Raw genomic sequence first — 15,780 nt, forward strand, 5'->3', positions numbered from 1 at the left:
GTTTAGGTGTAATGTTTTAATTAATTTAGATGATCGTGTCATTAATGAGTTATATCTATGTCAAGTTACAAAATTATTTAGCATTAAGAGATTTTTTTTTAGTCCCTTCGCACTAAAAACGTATTGTGAGGATAAGAAAAATAGTTAGTCTTGAACAAAGAGCTTAACGTGTACGGGTTACTTATAAGTGATGTTAAAAACCCTACTACTATATATAGAACTAGTTGGAAAGCCCGTGCGATGCACGGGGCTTCCAGTAGGATTATCTGTAAAAATATATTCTTAAGTTGATAAAAAAAAGTCCTACTATGTTGTCATTGACGAAAAAAAAAATCGTGATTGGTATAGATGATAACCAATGAATTATTAATGCTTTTAGCATAAAATTTTTGTCATCGATTAGTATAACATCAAGTGACATAGTTAATTAGTTATAGTATGTCGCTCGCTTTTTCATAGTTACAGACACAACCGGTTTTTAATTAAATACAAAAGGCTTTCTCTAAAATACAAAATCTCATTATAGACGGTACATATCCGTCTATAACTAAAGGCGGGTCAAATACAATACCACATTTCTAATAGGACAAGCAACAAGTGGGGTGGTGGGCCAAAAATGTTAACACTTTCAAACTATTTAACATGTCTTTAACTATAGACGGATATATCCGTCTATAGCAAGATTAGCTGTCTCTAAAAACATGGTGGAGCTCACCAATATGAACCCTTAATAATGGAGACATATATTTATGAGTTTTGCAAATTATTTTACAACTACATAAAATGATGATGATGTTAAAAAAAAAGATTATCATAATTATATATATTTAAGGCGTTGAGAGAAAATATTAGATCTCTTACAACATAATTTTACCTTGACTATATACAATTAAGAGTATTTGCTCCTTATAGACATCTCGCAATATCTCTGATTCTATTACATAGAATGCACGGGCACCTAGTAGTATTATCTGTGACAATATCAGTTAGTAGTTTATGTCATTTTTTAAAATAGTTGGGTTACCAAGTTAGTATAATAATGTCAGTTAGTAGTATATATTTTATGGCACCGCTAAAAACGTTATTTGACGTTACCATGGTTTGGTAATAGAAAACTATTAAATTTAACAAAAAGTCAAATTATGCTATAAATGGAAGCAAACAAAATCTCGGAGGTTGATTTAGATGAGGACAGATTAATCATCAGTTCCTATAACAAAAAAGCAACAAAAGCGTTGTGGCATTTGGTATTTAACTATATCAGTTGTATACTAACATTCAGAGATATAGTTGGGTTATAGAGTTACCGTTCTTATTGTCTTAGCACCATCTATTTTTTAACGAAATAGTCTTTGACTACTTATCCTTAAAAACTCCATGCAAAATATATAATACGACATCTTAATTTGGTAAATTATGAAAACTTCTTTGTAAACAATGTCCTTCTTGTGGACTTGATACAATTGGTCTCTATCATCGATGTAAAATCTTAATCTCTCGGATGACGTTGTTCTTGAAACTACATAAAGCTGGCCTTTAATAAAAATTGGTTTCGGCAAGTAAATTTCAACATGATTTAGTAACTGTCCCTAACTCTTGTTTATTGTTTATGGCGCAGCATTAGAACCGGCAAACAATGACACGACACGAAAACACGACAAGAATCCGACACGAAATTAACGGGTTTGGGTTGACATTTAACGACCCATTTATGTAAGTCGGTCGACACGAACACGACATGAGATTTAATTGGGTTAGGTTTGGGTTGAGCACTCTACACACGAACCCGACACGAATAACTTATTTACTAAATTAATCCCTAATTTTCTTGATCCTCACATAAATATACTTACACTTTCCAAATATGACATGACACGAAAACACGACACGAAATTCACGGGTTATGGTTGAGCTTTGATGACCTATTAATGTAACTGGATCGACACGAACCTGACACGAGATTTAATTGCGTCGGGTTTGGGTTGAAGAGTTCGTGACCCGTTTAAATGTGACACCTGAAACCCGACATGAGCTGATCTGTTTGTCACATCTACATAGTATGACCTCAACGTATATATTGTCTCTACTTAAGAATGAAAAGAATCTTTGTATCTGAGGAAGTCATCACTATCCTCGGGTTCAATACCTTTTGCCGACTTTGGAACCCGTAAGTATCTTCCCTTCTACTATGAATTTTCTAGGGCGATTGATAATAAGACAGGTCCCGTTAGATAATCCTCTTACGGAGTTAATGTTCCTCTACAATTACGTAACCGACATACCATATTTGGTAGAGCATATTATTATGATGAGTTATATTAAAAAAATTCACGATGTATACACTATCCCCTTCTTAAACTCTTCCACTTGGCTTCTTAGAGTTTAAACTTTTACAACTTTGACCATTAATATGTCGAAATCATGATCAAACTTCCGCATTAATAATTGTGTAAAAGCAATATGGAAGATCATTGTGAAGAAGGTGAAATGCATTTAGTGTGAAATTCCTAAGAGATAATGAATCTTACTCCCAAAGTCTACACGAACTAAAATACCCGACAAAATCTCGCATAATGAAAACAAAAGCGATGCCTAAAAGTAAGGGTGCCAAATGGGGGATAAGACATGACAAATGTAGGCCTTCTCATACCCGTATTTAATAGAAAAATTACATGCCCCTACTTGTCGCAAGTAAAGATTTTCAAAAACATAACCGCTTCAACTTTGTCTATTCTATAACATTCTCAATAATTATGATATTATTTTACCCTTATATATGGTTGGCACGATTTAAAATTCAATTTGAGTCCAACATTTTATTTATATTCGCTACATTCAAGACAAATGCGATATATAGTTGGACACTTGTGATAGATTTTCCTTTTTGATCAAATTAATTTACTTTTTTCTTAGGGTGTTGATTTTCGCAGTACGCATTTTACTCATTACAGTACACTTTTGACAATTTTGCCCCTCTCATTTCTCCCTCCCATTTCTCAAGTGTACTATGTAGTACATCCAAAAGAAAAAGAAAAGAAAAAAAACACCCAAAACAAACTCACACCACCACCACCAACACTGTTGACCACCACTTACCACCGTTGACCACGCCCACCTCTCCCTTTCCCCCTTCAACGCGACCTCTCTTTCCCTTTCCCACTGTCGGCGACGGCGACGACCACATCCTTACCTCTCGACAACATTTAGAGTTTTCACCCTAAATTAAACCCATACACCACGCCTTCCACTCTCCCTGCCCCACCACCTAAACCTCGCCCTCACGTCGCCGGCAACACCTCACCATCCCAATTTGCTCACCGGCAACATCCCTCCTCGTCCCACCATCTTTATTTCCCATAGCGCACGATCCCCCACCCTTCTACTGCCTTTAACACCTATGCCTTGCTACGTTGCCGGAACCCTCCGCTTACACCACCTTTCCCTACCGTCCACCACCCACGCCGCCATCCCATCTGGGCCACCAATGCACCACCACCAAACGACCAATGAAGTAATTAAGTTTAATTATCATAAACCCTAAATCAAATAAAAGTCCAACAAAGTGAAAGAAAATAATTAATTTGATTCATAGTCATGAAATTAACGGATTAAAGCTCGTTGCTCAAACAAATTATCATGCAGAGACCATAATCGAAGGAATTGTTTGAGGTTATAGAGTTAGTAAAGGGAGAGAATTGGTAGGGAGAAAATTGGGTTGATTTTTAGCTAAGGGTATACAAATGGAAAAAAGTGGGTAAAAAGTACTGAAATGAGTAAAAAATGTACTGCGAAAATAAATTACGTTATTGTAGAGCTAACAATAATTTTTATTCTTATGTAGAAAGATAACATTTATTTTGAGCCAATTACTTATTTATTCTGTTCCTCATGATTTTGGAGTATATATGTACCTTGTGTTACAATGCCTAATTGTTAATATTTATTTTGAACCAATAGCTATAATGGAGATTATAAAATTAAAAATGAAACTTAAGATCAACTACTAACAACAGGGTTAAAAATAAGTAAATATTGGCAAAAAAAAAAAACATCATTAGATATGAGAAAGGTCGGGAGATCATGAAAAATCTCATATTTAGGTTTTATTTCAAAGAAATTAGTTACCTATTTTTTTTATTCATTCAATTTATAATATGAAATATATAGAACTTAGTATGTCCTTTTATATCATTTTACCAAAAAAACAGCTACATTTCGATTAGTTTGCCAAACATTTTTGGCTTAACCAATTAAATTATCACCTCTTAATTTTCAGCTACCTTTTAATCTACATTTTTAGGTTTTAGTTAATTTTTCAGTTAGTATGACAAAAGAAATTTAAGATATAGTAGAGTTAGTTATATTTTACTCCCTTTTGAAATCCACATTCTAAAAGTTACCCCCTTTTGAATTTTTTTTGCTAAAATTACTCCTTATGTTGCATTTTTCCTAAAATTGCTTCAAAACTTCAATTTAAGTGACTTATTTTATCTGTTTTTGGACTCTCCCTCCATTTGTTTACATAGTTATACCTTTCAAAGTATAAATTGGCTAAGGCATAAAAGGGAATAAGTTCAAAAACAGACGAAATAGGTCACTTAAATTGGAGTTTTTAAATAATTTTAAGAAAAAATGCAACTTGGAAGTAATTTTAGCAAAAAATTTTAAAAGGGAGTAATTTTAAAAATGTAAATTTCAAAAGGGAGTAAAATTTAATTAACTCGATATAGTATATGAATAATGTTTATATTATAATTAATATACCATATCATTAATTACATTGTGTATTTTGAGTATCACCTACTTATATATTAGAATAATCTGATTAAAATAAATTTAATCTACTTATATTAGGATGCTGACTTTATTAAAATATTAGAAAATCTACTTTTATTAGGATACAACAACAACAACAAAATCTACTTTTATTAGGATAATTTTATTAAATTTGTTTCGAAATCTTCTCTTGTTAGGAATTCTAAAAAAGTTGGACTCTCTAATATCGCTTGAAAAGTTTCTGCTTTATATATATGTATTGATTTTTGTAAGTTAATCAAGTCCTACTCTTTTGTAAAACATTTTTCTGTTATAAAATAATACCTAAAAAAACTACGCTGCGTTTTTTAGAATTATAAATAAATATTTTTTTATTATATAAAAAAAATTTTAAGCTTAACTCTTTAAACCATAGTTTATTTTTACTTTTACAATCTCAAAGATACTATTGCATTATTTTATTTTTTTATTGTGTTTATAATGCTCTCTTTAGATTGATAAGATTATATGTAATAGAATAGAGTTTCCATGGTTGTTAATTTCTAATTACATGAATTACAACCCCATTACAATTGGAATTGGGATATTTTTTAATTTTTCAATATCACATAATCATTAATTAAGCTAACTAACTCGTATGTAATTATATATATATGTCACATTTGTCATTATAATCTACTTGTCGTATACACCTTTTTTCACATTCATTAGCTTAATTAATTTACGAATTCATCTCTTATTTTTTCAAGCTTAGTAGAAATCATGATTTTTGCTTTGTAATTAATTTCATACAAATTTAACAAAATTTATATATTAAGTAATCACACCTATATTGATTGCTAATAATAGACCACGTGTCTTACTCTAATTAATACTTCCTCCGTTTTAAAATAATTGACGTTTTCAATTTACGAGGCGAGCATTTGAATTCAATTTATACAAAAATATATTGGTCGAAAAATTATAAAAATTACACCATAAAATTCCTTACGAATAGAGCTTTAATATGAGTATAGATTTCAACATATTTAGTCATATATTTTGAGAGATATTGAAGAGAGAAGTGAGTGTCTCGAAAAATAAAAATGACAATTAAAAAAAAAACAGAGAGAGTATGTTCATGTCTGATTTGATACATGATGCGAGAGGGTTGCGCAACACTTGTTGAGAGTAGTAACAATCAGTTAGCTAATGTTGGCTCGTAATATTCTGTTGAAATAAGTCTTTGCAAATATGAGTAACGTAGTAAAAATCAATTAGCTTGATAAATTATGAAATCAGTATATACATACGTGAAGATACCATGGCTAATAAAAATCGATCTATTGTTCACATCAAAGAAGTGAATATGCAATGATGTAGAACATATTATTACCTACATATATGAAAAATATGTGACGATAAGATACAACAACGGTCAATTGATAGTTCCTAGAACGACGACCTGATCATCAAAAGAAAACAAAAAATCATGATCAGATCCACAAAAAGAAATTATATAGACAATAGATATAATCGTAAAATTGTGTGCAAAAAATGGATAAATACATCACATGAATAATGGTATGTAATTTTGGCTTGAATTGCTTTATATAATGATCACATGGTTGATTAGTCTAAGGACTCCTAATCCTAGCCGATCAACTCAAGCAATAATCGTGAAAATCTATCTTTTATCTAATGTATATTTTAATCATTTTCTAATATATATTTTTATCCATTGATAATTACTCTTAGTAGATAGTCTTTGTAATTGAATTAAAAACGTAGCTTTATGGAGTATGTAACTTTATGATATTTTATACCCTTAAATATCGATCAATTTTAGCATATATGAGAGTCTTTTAACATATTTAAATAGTTTACAATTAAGTACTAATATATTTATTTTATTTTAATATTTTATTACTTAAATAATTCACCAAACTAACTTAAATAATTCACAAAACTTGAACCAATGAAATCGCTCGAAAAGTTCCTCTTTTAAGTATCAATCGATCGATTTTAGCATAGATGGGAGTCTTTTAACATATTTAAATACTTTACAATTAAGTACTAATATATTTATTTTATTTTAATATTTTATAACGTAAATAATTCACTAAAATAACTTAAATAATTCACAAAACTTGAACCAATGAAATCGCTCGAAAAGTTCCTCTTTTAAGTATATATACTAGATTTAATGCCCGTGCAATGCACGGGCCATTTGGTTGAGCCTTTTGTATTAATTTTAGTTACGTTATACTGTTTAGCTCAAATCTTTGAACGACTTCTTTCCAATTTGATGCTAAGGAAATTTGAGCTCAAGTTAAAAACATGATCTATCATAACTTTACCACTTTGTTAGTTTACATGTGTTATATGAATTATAATGTTTGTATTACCAACTTTCGCTATTTTGATCCCTTCTTAATTACAAAGCCAACTTCTCCATTGAATTCCTGTCATATTAGCCTTACTCTTATTCTATGTTTGTTAATCAAGCATAAAATCCCATAGTATTGGTCATGTACCCACGTCTGGTCTAAAAAAGATTATATTTCACCTATATTTTGCTCAAAATCAAAATTACTGGTTTGACATATTGGATACACTTGGATCTTCAAATTCTATCGTCTACATTGAATTATTGTGGGAGTGATCTTTTATCTCGTGATTTATGGAAATGCATATTGTTGAGTACGTGGATGGTATATTGCTTGTGTACCTACTTAAACTATAAAATCACGGAATAAATATCATTAAAATTACTCTATTTTATTATTTAATCTTGAGTGTGAATTCTCATGGAATTCTAATGATAACTAACTTTTAACTCAAAGTCGGGGTACCTTTATCAACTAATCTTTATGCTTGTAAAATTCTATGTTTCCTAGAACACCAATGTCATAGGAAAGTAGCTTCTTACGTATTATCATAATAAACTTAAATTTTATCTCATAAATTTATTTTATTTTATCAAATTATCTACTCATATAATATTAATTTGTAACCCACCTCGTTCAACCTGTTTGACACGTCTCGTTAAATATGTAATCCCTTGTAATAATATTGTACTTGTTAGATTGCATAAGCCATGAAGACGCTTATCTTTAACGGAAAAAAAAAATCTAAAATTCAGGTCCACCTTACCCTATCTCGTTTTTTTTTTTCTGTGTACATTCTTCTAAAATAGGAAAGTTGATTTTTTTTTGTGTGCAAAAATTTCGGCCGCATACAAATATACAATACTCTTCTCCTTGCAGTTACAAATTATTGCACGTAATATAGAGCTAAAAGAATTCATGATATTTATTCATTAAAATATGGATTAATCACCTCTTACTATGTCTGAGACTTGAAAATTTGGCGGATGAAAGTTTAAATGATTTGAAAGCATTATAAAAGTAATATGGCTATTGGATGCTTACTTTTTCCAATAGAATCGTATGAAGATTTGTTCCGCACTGAATTGAAAAACTATGTTAATGTACTCAGCTTCAGCTTCATATTGAACCTGAATTTTTTACGAAATTACACTATCAATATATTTAAATGGTCGTATATAAGCAAACATACGATTAACATAACAATATACACATTAATACCATAAACAAAATAAGTACGTAAATAGGTAATTAGAAAACAAAACAAAAATAAGAAAAAGAACCAAAAACATGCAGACTTATCATATGTGTTGATAAACGTAAGGAATTATATATATACACTAATAACATAGAGGTAATTGCGTTTGATTAGTGGTGTTATTCTCACAAAATTTTAGTTTGTGAACAACTCAAATACATATGAAACGTACATATATGTATAAGAAGATAGTGTTTAAATTGTATAATCTATCTTAATTAAAATTAAAATAATCTTAGGTAGTTCACGAAAGTTGGAGACTTTATAATCGCTCGAAAAAAGCTTCATTTATTAATATAGATAGATAGATACTAGTGTTCAAGCCCGGGCGTTGCCCGGGTAATATCGTAATAGTGACTTTCAAAATTCTATCTTGAGTTTGTTTAAAAGAGCTTTTTTGCAGCTATTATTAACTCACACTATGGTTGCTTTCTGTGATTACCACTATATATCAAAGAAGAGTTAAAAATGCGATTATAATATCACAAATTCTTGTTTGTGACCGCACATATCCGTCACTCTTGATACCATTTTACCTCATAAAGTACCCACTTTTTCTCTCTCTGCAACACTATTCATGTGGTCCCCTTTCTCCACTAACCTATTTTGTTACCATTTTATCTTACAAAATATCCGCCACAAATGGTAACCCGTCACAAGGGAGACCAATTGTTATAATATACCGCTTAGGAATAATGCTTGTGCGATGCATATCCCGATAATAAGGTCTTATTTTTTTCTTTTTATAACTAACCACAACTTATTTGGGCTAATTTGTGTGTCAAGAAACCGTCATAGTGAGGTTTTTCCATTATATATTTATCATACACAGAATTAGCGGATTGATAGGTGCTTAATATAATACAGTATTTTTTTTGGTAATGATCGACAGATGTGACAAAGTTCACCCGTAGATGGGTTCAGCGATGCACAAGTGTACTAGTTTTAAACCCGTGCAAATTGCACGGGTTTGCTTTTTAAGATTTGTTGATATTAACGGGAAAAAATTGTGCTTTATATTACATTAGCTTATTTGTTGTTTTCCTAAGAAAAAACTTATTTTGTTGTTAATATATAACGTAAAATATACACATCGGTTATCAAATAAAATCAAAAACTAAATAAATGATTCGTATAAATGTCATGTGGACTTATTTGTTATTAGGTTACCATAACCTGATTTATGAATTAAATTGTGTTTAAGTATTTCAGTAGATATATTGTTATTGAATCGGTGACATAATTGACATAACTCTATCTAGGTTAAGACATAGATCGATCTCATACATTAAAACTCGTTAATTCACCTTTTTTTAATAAAAAAATATAATTTGGTTTATATCTGGCAAAATCAACCGACTCAATTAACCCGATCCGAAAACCTTTAATTTGACCCAAAATTGACTTGAATTACAACACTCAATGACCTGAAGCTCGAATTGACTCAATCTGAACATGGGCCGAGCTTTGTTGACCCAACCCAAAATGACCTAATCCGAAAATCGCTCAACTTAAAAATGATCCTACAAAACATAATTCTAATTGACCTCGCCTAGGGCGTTTTGTTAGAGCTTTTGAAATAGATTTGGAATGGATTTAATCTATTCTAGTGTTTGGTTGAAAGGTTTTGGAATGTAGTTAGTTACCCAATGGATTCTAAATCCATTCCACCCTATTACTATACTCAATCCATTCCAAGATCGAACCAAACACTCGTGAGCTAGTATGAGGTTCTAACTCCATACCTCTACGGTATCAGAATCCATTACAATCCATTCCGATATTTTGAACCAAACAACCCCTAAATGACTAATATGAAACCAAACATAATATTATTTACGTTATAATAAAAATAATCATTAAAACTAAACTATAAATAGGTAATAATCAATTTCCCTAAAATCATCCAACCTGAAATAACCAAACCCGTTTGACTCGAAAATGACAAACTAAACCATTAACAGTTAACGTTAACAATTAAAATCATGTGTCAATTACAATTTCTAAAGAAAATGTATTATATAGTTTTTTTTTTACGATATAACAGGAACATATATAGTTAGGGTTTTCTAGCGTGTGTCCTTAGGGCACACATTAATAAATCAAATAAGGAAAGATTCATAGGATATTCTCACTAATTATGGTAAAACTAAGTTTATAATTGCATTTATCATGAGAATATGTTGTAAATCTTTCCTAATTTGGTTTATTAATGTGTGCCCTAATGACACACATTAGAAAAAAACTTGACTAGCTAATACTTCGTAACATATTATTTGAATAATAGGTAAAGATGCACAATCCAATCATTTAAAAAATAATAAATATATGTTCTGGCTTGTTTTTTAAGGGTCGTAAACTAAATCTTAATAGGTTGCTCGTTCACCGGGGCTAACTTAACCCGCGAAAATATAATCACCTTGAAATTAAGAAAACATTATCGTGAATTTTGTCACTCATATAATTGGGATGACTTGTTCAAACGCAAATTCTTCACTAAACAGGTATCTCCATATTAAACTTAACACGGGTCAAGTAGTATGAATAACAGAGATTTGACTTCCTGATGTTTAGCAACGACAAAGTGAGCCCAATACATAAAACTAATCTAAACAAATTTGGTTGTAAGTTGGGCCTAACAACCCGAATACCGGATAAACCTAAGTCCATCCATGTGTCATGCCCTAAATAGAGCCACCACCACATTTAGTTCTCAATTGTTACTCCCAAAATCCGGCTATTTTTTCTTCTTATTTCCTTCCCAATGCCACTCTCATGAATGATGAATCTCATCCGTGCCCCCACCTTAGCATATTCACACTTCAATAACCCAAAATTAATAATTTTAATCGAGAGCTATGAATAAAACACAAAGCACACAAAACCCTCAAATGAATGATCTTGCGACGGATACGACCCGTCACAAGCAAGATCAATTGTAATAATGAAGGTATTGTTTATTTCAATTAGAAATTTTAATTTTTCTTTCAAATTGAAATAAAGAAATCTGATCATTTTTTTTTAAATTAGTCTTTAATAAAATTTCAAATCTCAATATACGATTGTCCCCTTCACATTGACGATTAATTTTACATTTTTTTTTCGACATGAATGTCAATTTAGTTGTATTCAAAATGTTTCTTGTAATTGATATCATTTTAGTTGAAACTTGGCGTTTTTTAATTCCACTTCATAACAATAAAAATTTATTATATTAAATGATTATTTTTCTAAACTTTTTACTCTTAAGCTTGGCTTTTTTTTGTCCCCTATAGATTGTAGATTTGTTACCTGATTCATTACTTTTAAATTTTTTTCATGACATTAAATTCATTTTGTGTCGTTAAAATTGTTGTTTATGATCTTATAAATCTATTAAAAAATAAGATGAATATGACTACTCATCTGCCATTTTACGATTATATCACGACTTAAAAGAAGGTAATTAATTAACATTTTCTATTTTACAGTAATTAATTTGTGCTAATTGTGCAAACCGGATATAAATGAACTATAGATTTTTTTTTTGTTTACACTTTGTAATTTATTTGATGGTCACGTTTTACTCTGTAATTTTTAGAGGTTCTTGTATGTATTTAATTTTTTTTTTTGTACTATATGAAATTTATAATTTGTAGGGTATGTAATTTAGTGCAATTAGTAGTTACGTGAAACAATTCTTGAACAATTCAGAGTGAGTATGCTCTAATTAAACTCTTCAGTGATCGTGGGTCCTGTTTTTTAGCAAAAGAAAAAGAATTTTGACTTGTTGATTTTCAACCACAGGCTGACACCTCAGCACTGTGGTTGCTCTTTATTCTGTTGTTCTTTTAATAAAGAGAATTTTACCAATTTGCAACACATTTCTCTTTTAACACATGATGATCTCTTTTTACTTCATACTAGTTATAAACCCGCGGCTTCGCACGCGGCATTGAACGCTTGTACAGATGACGATCCACTATACCGATAAATTGTAGTGGGAATAATACTATGTGTACCACGCGGATACTTACAGAATATAAAAGTTAGCTGATAATCATGATTTGTTGGGACGTAGAGTGTATCCACAAAAGAGAAGTTTTATTAAGAAAAAAATGGTTAAGGTGTCGTAAATTTATTCATGTTTTTATTTGCAATTAGATAAAACCATTCAAAGACTTACATACACCGTACGCATGCTTTATTCAAACACTTTTACAATGTATACACAATACAAGCTCAGTTTGTTATTATACATAATTTTACATTCATACAACATGCTTTATTCAAACACTTTTACGAATATGTACACAGCAATACAAGCTCAGTTTGTTATTATACATAATTTTACATTCATATAACATATTTTAGTAAAATACACTAACCGTTAGAAGTAGCTTCTGCGTCGGCTGTTGCATAAGCCATCTGACTCTGCAGCTGATTGTATTTCTGCTCTAACATATAGTAATTATGTTTAACAAATTGTAGATCATAGAAGTTAAAATCAAGAACATCGATTTTATACATATCGCAAATATATCTCATTGCTTTGCGAGTGCAGTTTTGCTCTGATGGACCAATAATCCTTGACGGGCTTCCAATAAACTTAACACATTTCGGAGGACTTCCAATTCCATGTATCTGAACATAAGCTTTTAGTTCGTCATGTGTGACAGCATGTATTCCATATTCCGCAGGTGCTAATTTAATCTGATGCAAAATATCATTCAATACCGTTTTAAGATTAACTAGTACACAAATGCGGGCTGTATCCATCGGTTCTACAGAAAAGAAAAAAACCAATTCAGTCGTTATTTAACTTATTACTTGTTAAAAAAAATTATAAGAAACCCAAAAAAAAAATATTAATTTAAAGATATACCCATCACGTTCAGGTCGATTGTAATGAGTATTCTCTCTCTCTCTCTCTCTCTCTCTCTCTCTCTCTCTCTCTCTCTCTCTCTCTCTCTCTCTCTCTCTCTCTCTCTCTCTCTCTCTCTCTATATATATATATATATATATATATATATATATATATATATATATATATATATATATATATATATAAAACAACAGCTATCTCTTTAATACACGTATCCAATACGTGGTAAACGATAAGGGTGTCGGGATTTTTGTGTAGAATGACTCATAAACTATCCCAAATACATAAATTCTTATCGGAGTTCAAAGAGATATATTCAGCTTGCCTCGATTTTGATAAATTTTTTTATAATATTTGATTACAGTATCATAAAAAATTTTGTATCAGAAGAATAGTTTTCTTTATCGTATATAATGGATAACTACAACTAATACGTTAAGTAATCGTATTATGTATTGTCGAAATTAATAATTTATTACAAAAATGCGGTTCACAATGCATTTATTCTAACAAATTAAGAACTGCAGTACATTTTTTGTTTAAAATAAATTATATAATTACACCTTTACATAAGAGTACAGTAGACTTTTGATATACAATATACAATATGTATACATTGAGATATTCTTTTAAAAGTATATACATAACTTCTGAGATAAAGAACCTAACTATGCTAAATTATACCGGCACGACGCAATACTTCATAACAGACAATATTTTTTGTTTTAAGCAAACTATCAGATGAATTCTCGGATGCTATAGCAACTACAACATCAGAACTTCTTTTAGCTCGAGAGAGGGCAACATATAGTTGACCATGTGAAAAAACCGATTGAGGCAAGTAAATTCCTACTTTATCCAAAGTTTGCCCTTGTGCTTTATTAACAGTCATCGCAAAACTAAGTTTAATCGGAAACTGCTTTCTTTTGAAGTTAAAGGGAAATTTATCAGCCCGAGATGGTTGCAAAGGTATTCGAGGTATACAAACACGCTCTCCTTTATGATGTCCAACAACAATTTTCGCGTCAATAATATTTCTTGAAAAGGCTTTGCATATGAGTCTTGTGCCATTACAAAGTCCGGAAGTTGGATCTAGGTTCCTTAGTAAAATTATCGGACTGTTTTTCTTCAGTACCAAATGGTGTGGTGGAAGACCTCCTGGATTTAGCGTATCTATAAACTCTATCGGGTACTGTTCTGTAGTGATATCAATAGCCTCATCAAAGCTTTTATATTCAAATGCTTCGCCTCGTTGACGAGAAACCAATATGGAATTTATAGCTTCAGTGTCTTCATTCTTTGGAGTTAAAATAGCTTTTTTAGTTGTAAGAAAAGAGTTTAAATTAATGTCATCTACATTTGGGTAGATAACTTCAATCAGGCTTTCTAATAACGACAAATGTTGATTGCTTCTTATCACAATGGCTCTTGGTAGTGTTATATCTTTACCATTTTCATAGGGTGAACTGCCTTCACCAACACGCAGAACAAAATCACTGAAGCAAGGGTCATTAATGGCTCGCATATTGATAGTTAATCTAATCTTTTCGAGCGTCGGCCACAATGGAGACATTACCAAACTTGCATTGATAGCCTCTCGAAGTGTACTTTTAGGAATGACCGGCAACACTTGGCGAAAATCTCCACCAAACACAACAACTTTTCCTCCAAACGGTATGTTTTTTGAGCAAATGTCACGTAATGTTCTTTCAAAGTGCTCTATTGATTGTCTCTTTGCCATTGGTGCTTCATCCCAGATAATTAATCTGCATACTCTAATCAATTCAGCAAGCGAACTTTGTTTTGAAATTTTACTACTTTGGTTTTCTTCAAGATCAAGAGGAATTTTGAAAAGGGAATTCGACGTTCTGCCACCTGAAATATTCGAAGCTGCAATTCCCGAACTTGCAACTGCTAGAACAATAAAGCCTTTTTTTCGCAGTTGTGCGAGAAGCGCTGAGTAGAGGAAGGTTTTGCCTGTACCACCTGGACCGTCTACAAAGAATGCACCTGGCCTTCTTTCCATAACTCTATTATATATAATTTCGTATGCACTTTTTTGTTCAACATTCAGCAAGTTTATCGCGTTAAGTTCTTCTAGTGTAATAGGAATGCTAAGTTGCTCTTCAATTTCTTTAGCCTTACGTGTTTCAATGTTTTCATCTTCCAATCTTAATCCTCCAAAGTCAAAATCGTTGAAATTCTTTCCCATTGACTCTATGATGCAACATATACTTCTAAACGTAAGATTCAGAACTTTACGTGGATTTTCTGGAAATGCTAATGTGTAGTCCTCTGATAACGCTGAGAAGAAACGATCCCATAGAAGCCTGGGACTTTTCGGGCGTACGATAAATGAGCAATGTAGCAAATAAGCGTCTTAAAGCAAATGGCATCTGAAAATTTGAAGCTTCCGATGCTTGTTTTCCACCGAATTATCATCTTCAAGAAGGCCTCTTTCATATGCTGATTCTTGAAACGAAGATAGCGTAACATTGTTGACGGTACGTAAA

At 31.2% G+C, this 15,780-nt stretch overlaps 1 protein-coding gene across 1 annotated transcript; it reads right to left on the reverse strand.

Moving 5' to 3' along the window:
• Positions 1–12,765: 12,765 nt before the first annotated feature.
• On the reverse strand, positions 12,766–15,479 carry LOC141631648 (uncharacterized). The gene is made up of 2 exons (XM_074444288.1): positions 13,952–15,479; positions 12,766–13,166 (listed from the first exon to the last, which is right to left on the reverse strand). Exons 1-2 carry the CDS (start codon positions 15,477–15,479, stop codon positions 12,766–12,768), a joined length of 1,929 nt encoding a protein of 642 aa, XP_074300389.1.
• Between the last annotated feature and the right edge of the window lie 301 nt (positions 15,480–15,780).

The sequence above is a fragment of the Silene latifolia genome, chromosome Y, assembly GCF_048544455.1.
Source record: "Silene latifolia isolate original U9 population chromosome Y, ASM4854445v1, whole genome shotgun sequence".
NCBI lineage: Eukaryota > Viridiplantae > Streptophyta > Magnoliopsida > Caryophyllales > Caryophyllaceae > Silene > Silene latifolia.

Coding starts and splice junctions, on each gene's coding strand:
- LOC141631648 (XM_074444288.1), bottom strand. CDS start 15,479: ATGGGAAAGAATTTCAACGATTTTGACTTTGGAGGATTAAGATTGGAA. Junction 13,167..13,951: donor TGAAGTATTGCGTCGTGCCG/GTATAATTTAGC, acceptor TCTTTTCTGTAG/AACCGATGGATACAGCCCGC.